At 37.9% G+C, this 5,825-nt stretch overlaps 1 protein-coding gene across 1 annotated transcript in view; it reads right to left on the minus strand.

Moving 5' to 3' along the window:
* Positions 1–550: 550 nt before the first annotated feature.
* Positions 551–5,825, minus strand: part of WDR36 (WD repeat domain 36) — a gene marked incomplete in the record, with an annotated part of 19,828 nt that continues 14,553 nt past the window's right edge. Inside the window, 5 exon segments of the mRNA XM_072413951.1 lie at positions 551–1,280; positions 2,858–3,018; positions 3,454–3,660; positions 5,081–5,246; positions 5,702–5,816. Of these exon segments, the coding sequence (XP_072270052.1) occupies positions 1,123–1,280; positions 2,858–3,018; positions 3,454–3,660; positions 5,081–5,246; positions 5,702–5,816 (807 nt within the window).

Here is a 5,825-nt window from a genome sequence, read left to right on the forward strand (position 1 = left end):
TGAAACTGTGCAGCTGACAGTTCCCAGACAGAACACAAATGTCTGCTGAGCACCGGGAGCGGCAACCTGCACTGCGGGAAACCAGATTTGGACACGGCTGTGGTACAAATCTTCAAGTGGCAACCATCCGCCCAGAAATGGTCAAGAGTTGTCAACCCTTAGGCTTAGCCTACACTAGGACGTTTCCTTGAGGCACGTTTAGGAGTGTTATCTATAACGTTGCTTGACTTCAATGGAACGCGTTTTTAAGCAATTAAACGAAATAGAAACGTGAAAAAACCTGGGAAAACGCGGCATAGGGGTTTTTATTAAAAGTGTTTAAAAACGCATATAAACGCAATAGGAACATGTACATGTGTTTTTAAAAATGCCCAAGTAGACCCAGCCTTACCTACACTACAGTTCTGCTTTAAAAAACTGAAGCCAAAGTCTGCTATGTGGTTTTCGGAGTCAAATCCTGGCCTGTGTGTGAACCTAAGGGAATAAAGCTGGACTGCCCTGGATGGGCATAATGTAACACAGCATAATACCTGAAGATTAAACACCTATGTAAGAGGTCCAAACAAATGTTTATTGCATCTGTAAGTACTTTAGTTACTTTTGTTGCATGAATGTTTGACATATAAAAATATTCTGCATAGTTAGAAGAGTGTAAAAACACTGTGTTCATTTTTTAAATACGGTTTGTTTTTTGTTTTTTTTGATAATTATGTATGACTAGGAAATAATTCTTCTGTAGATGGAGTTGCAGCTCATTTACTGTAAGTGTTTATCTTACAACAGAAACTGTTTATAACAAAACTTTTACAAAGATATATACATGCACTTAAGGCTCCATTAATAAAACAGGGAATCAGACATTCCCTAGTGGGAATCTTCCAAGTTCATGAGTTTCAATGGCAGTAACTGCTTACCACCAGGGAATGTCAGATACCCCATATTATAAATGGAGACCACTTAAAGTACTTATGATTTAACACCCATTAGCCTCTAGTATGGCCATCCACAAAATACATTGCTTCTGAAAGTATTAAGCAATAATTTGAAAAATTGCCATCTTAAATCTTTGCTTTCCTAAAAATGACAACAACAAACTCTGAGCAATCATGACACAAAAATATTTTACAATAAAGCACTTTTCATGTAGTTTAGAACACACAAGCTCTGATTACACAAGGTCTGAATGTGCTGCCACGTCTCATCTAGATGCGAAGACAAGGTGGAAATCTCTTCTAATAACGTTGGCTCGGTTGAAATGTACCGCAGGTGGATCTGGAAATAATTCACATGATTTGTTTACAACAATTTTGGGAACAGAACATTAAAACTGCCTGTCACTATGATGCCTTGACAGTTCAATATTCACACTTGGGTTACCAATGACAGTTTTTCATTACCTTCTGACTTTTCCCTGACTGAACAGCGCACCCCAGTACTAAACTGACAGACAGTACTAAATCCAGTGATAGACATTACAACTTTTTCCTTGTCTGGGCTTGTCTAATGATTCATAACTGCACAGGCTGAAATGAGCCAATTTGTGAGCCTACATACCTCCATACTCAGAGAACTATGAGCAAGAGTGAATGAATTAACAAAGGCTATTTCATGGGCTGGTGTGGGAAGGAGAAGGACCCCGCTGGGAGGACGCATCAGCCAGATGCACAGACCACGTAACCTGAGCAAATTCCTGGCTCAGGGAAGTGGGTGGGCTGTGTTTCCCAACACAGCCTGCCCACTCTCCCATCTCAGGCTCAGATCTGCGATGGCAATGGGCGGAGTTATGTTGACAACCGGGCTCCCGGCGCATGCGTGGTCAGGAGCCAGTAATTTTAGTGGTCCGCGGGACAAAAAAGGTTGGTGGCCGCTGAACTAGTGCATAAGTATATGTAGCTATTTTATTCGGCCATCAGGCAGCACTCTTCTACTTTTTATACCTCTAGAACCAGTTACCTAATGTTTGTTAAGATACACAGCTCAACGTTATAGTGGAAATATTAGATAGACTTTCAATATCTGTGAACAGACAGGTTTTAGCCTTAGTAAAGCTGCCCCAAATACTGTAACGTTTGCATGTTTTATAATGCAACAGCCTAAAATGTTTACATACTTTTTCATAAGTCACATAAAAAGAGGCAATGAGTTTTAGGGCAGATATATTTTGCAGATAAACAAAAATACAGTTATAAAGGCTAACAATGTATTTTCAAAATTTCCACCCACTGTTTTTGAGAGGTGAGAACTGAAATAAATCAGGACTAATGAAATGATTATTTTAAGCCACTGGATATATATATACACATCTTTAGAATCTCAGAGTCCTGTACCATACAAGTGACCCAGTAAAAGGTTCAAATGCATAAGTGTGCCTATGGTCTATGAACACCATTCCAAAAAATAATAAACATTTTATATGTACCTATCCTATAAATATTTACAGACAACAAATTAGAAGGAAATTAGGACTTACAGTTCTGGTGACTAAGGGCTTCTTCAAGCTGGACACAGTTGGTTGGTTCCTTAACACAACTATTTCCCTGAAGCCAAAATTCTATCTTGCCTATACGGTTTGCAAAGTTAGTATTGAATGTACACAACGGAGTCAATGTTTGTTCATCACATATGAAAGCTTTGCATATTGGTTAGGTCTGGCTGAGCCTGCTATCTTGTTTTAGGTTAGTTCAACAGAGTGTGACTAAAAAACAAACCGTCTGTAGTCTTAAAAACATGAAACTCCGAGAATGGTTCATATAGACAAAGACGACATAGTTTTAATTTAGGCATTATGTCACATGGGGAGGGTGGGGGGCTATTAAACATGGTTAATGGATTTTATCTAACAATAAATGTTATTTGGTATGGCTCACCGATGTCCCATTAACTATTATATATGAAGTATTATATATTTTAAACTTGCCTTCAGTTTCTTCATTTGCTCCAGGAAGCATAACCACAACAGGCTCATAATCTGATGGAAGTGGACGTAAGGAGATAAGGGAAAATAGAGATTTGTTTGACCTGTAGATAAGGGAAAAGCAGCATTTAGGCAAATTCACCAATATTGCAGCAGTGTTGTCACAAAAGTAGCTTTGTGACTATGAAAATATGAAGGTAGGTCTTCACAATAACAGACCCACTATAATAATATTGTGTAGTTTATAACTATGTGAACAGAAAATTGAAGTGGAATGGAGCTTTAAAGTACAAAAAACAAACAACATGCAGTACACCTCTATGATGCATGCTTTATTCTTTTTAAGACCCTGGAACATAAATTCATTGTTAGTGTTTAATTGACCTCTATAGGGCTTTTTGAATTTAGATCCAAAACATATTCACCAAGTGAAAAACCCCAATACATTATTATGGGAATACAAACGTTAAGACAGTGGACAGCATAAATATCATTTAAAAGAGGTGAATCCATATTCCAAGTGCCAATATAAGACATACCACAAGTAAATCCCAAGATCATCTACATGAGCGGTGGCCAGAAAGTCTCCAGTAGGGGACATTGTGAGACTGACAACAGCTGAATCCAGGAGAAAACAATCAATAAGGCTGTAAAAGAAAAAAAAGCATACAATAATTATATATATATATATATATTCACCGCTTTTTGCAGAAACATGGAGGAGAGATCCTTTCACTCCACAAATGCTGCACAAATTGATGACGTTGGAATCTTAAAATTTAGTGTGGTTCCTGTGGGTATTGGAGTTGTGGTGCCCTAAAATTTCAGAGTAAGTCTGTCATATCCAAAAATTATATAGTCCAAATGAATTACCCTTCAACCCAAGCCAGGCAACCAGTGTATGTATACAGTAAAGTGAAACACACCTCTGTATAGTACATTTAACAGATGTGAATACTGTGTTGAGGTGTGCTGCACTGGCAAAAAAATAGAGCAGGTACATTTATTCATATTCAACTCGTTTGTCGCTATGGAGCCTCCCTTCCTCAGTGTATACCCAACCTTTTTTTCCCAAAGTTAGGAAACAGTCCTTTTATATCCAGAACCATAAAGGGCTTTCATGATTCTAAATATTTTTTAATGAAATGGCAAGGTGTAGGGCCAGGGCATAATATTTACTTTGAAACCTGCCTGGCCTGTAGGATGGCAAAGACAGGAATATATTTAAGTACATGCTAATATGGTGCCAGCTCCTTAAAAATGTTTATTTGATAGAAAAGTTTAAAATATAAGCTAACTCTTGAACCCAGCTTTTAGTTGTTCCATAAAGTTTGCACCAACCATATTACATCAAAAGTTATACTTTCACAATGTAGTTGGTTTCAATGCTAAAAACTGAGGTGTAGATCACCTGTAGATCAGATCTGTTGGTTTTTCAAAACTTACAAAATGGAATGCAGCACAATCTTCTTCTAAAACACAATGCGGCAGTGTGTAGCCACCATTGGGTCTCATCCAGACAAATGCATTTTACTGCTTGTTACTGCAATGTATGATAAGGCACTATCTATGGAACAGTGGGAAAACACATGCACCACAACACAGAGATGTAAGGGCAAGTAAAATTATGTCATAAAAAATATCACTATTCTAGACATGCGCAAGCTTTCAGCGAAGTGGGTGCCAAAATGTTTGAACAGTGATCGGAAGAAGTAACGAGTTGAAGCATCCAAAGCCTTTTTTGCCCCTTTTGAAGCTAGGTTAGTGACTGAGGATGGCTAGGTTAGTGACTGAGGATGAAACCTGGCTCCACATCTATGATCCTAAAACCAAGGAACAGTCGAAGGATTGGCGCCACAGCGGGTCCCCGTGGCCGAAGAAGTTCCGAACCCAGAAATCGGCCATTATTGTTTCATAGCTCTGACTCTCTTCTTTCTGGGCAAAGCCAGGAACTTCTCAGCACCCCCTCGTAATTCAAGGTCTATACAGTGCATTGTGGTATAAACCATTTATCTCTTCCTTTAAGACAGTCAGAAACTGAACTGAGAGCCCCCTTTAATTACTAATCTACAATTCTCTATAAATATTACTACAATATGAAAACACTTGCAGAAATGTAGAGCCTTTTCAAAAATAAATTTATGTTATTACAACAATTTTCTTTACCTCTCTCTATGGAGCAATATGGCCGTTGGAGAAATGCTGAGGTTCATGGTCTGAATTAATTCTCTTGACTTGAATTTCCAAAACTTGATCATTTGGTCACTGCCAGCTGTGATTGTCATCTGGTTTAAGCCATCTACAGCCACTCCTCTGACTGCGCCATCATGGGCTAAAGGAAAGACACAAAAAAACCTATTTAATGAACTGACCTTCACACAGGGAAGCAACCAACTAGGCAGCACTCATGTAAAGTCTCAATCCAAGACAAACCTTCACACATAAAACATACATGACCAGTCCAATTTATTTTGCTTACTGCCCCTTAATTAGTTGTATATGATGCCTATTTACACCAATAGGGCGTGCTGCTGTTAAATGGAAGAAAAGGAAAGTAGATAGACATACAGAATATAGAAGTATAGTGGAAATTCTGTGTGTGACAATGGTAAAACATATTAAAGGGAGAGCTGCTGTGTTTTTTTTTTTGTTAATTTCTGCAGAACAAAGATATATATATATATATATATATATATATATATATATATATATATAAATTAGACGTATGCATATTCATTTCATAATTCACTGTCCATCAAGGTAAAACAAAAAACAATAAATACTTGCCTGTGTCTTTTCCATAATGTCCTCTGTGAATTCCAGACTGAATATTATACACATCCACATTGCCATTTGACAGGCCAATCACCACAAAATTGCCACAACTGGTTAGGTCTACAGTCTGAAAGAA

This window comes from Pyxicephalus adspersus, chromosome 6 (assembly GCF_032062135.1).
Source record: "Pyxicephalus adspersus chromosome 6, UCB_Pads_2.0, whole genome shotgun sequence".
Lineage (NCBI taxonomy): Eukaryota > Metazoa > Chordata > Amphibia > Anura > Pyxicephalidae > Pyxicephalus > Pyxicephalus adspersus.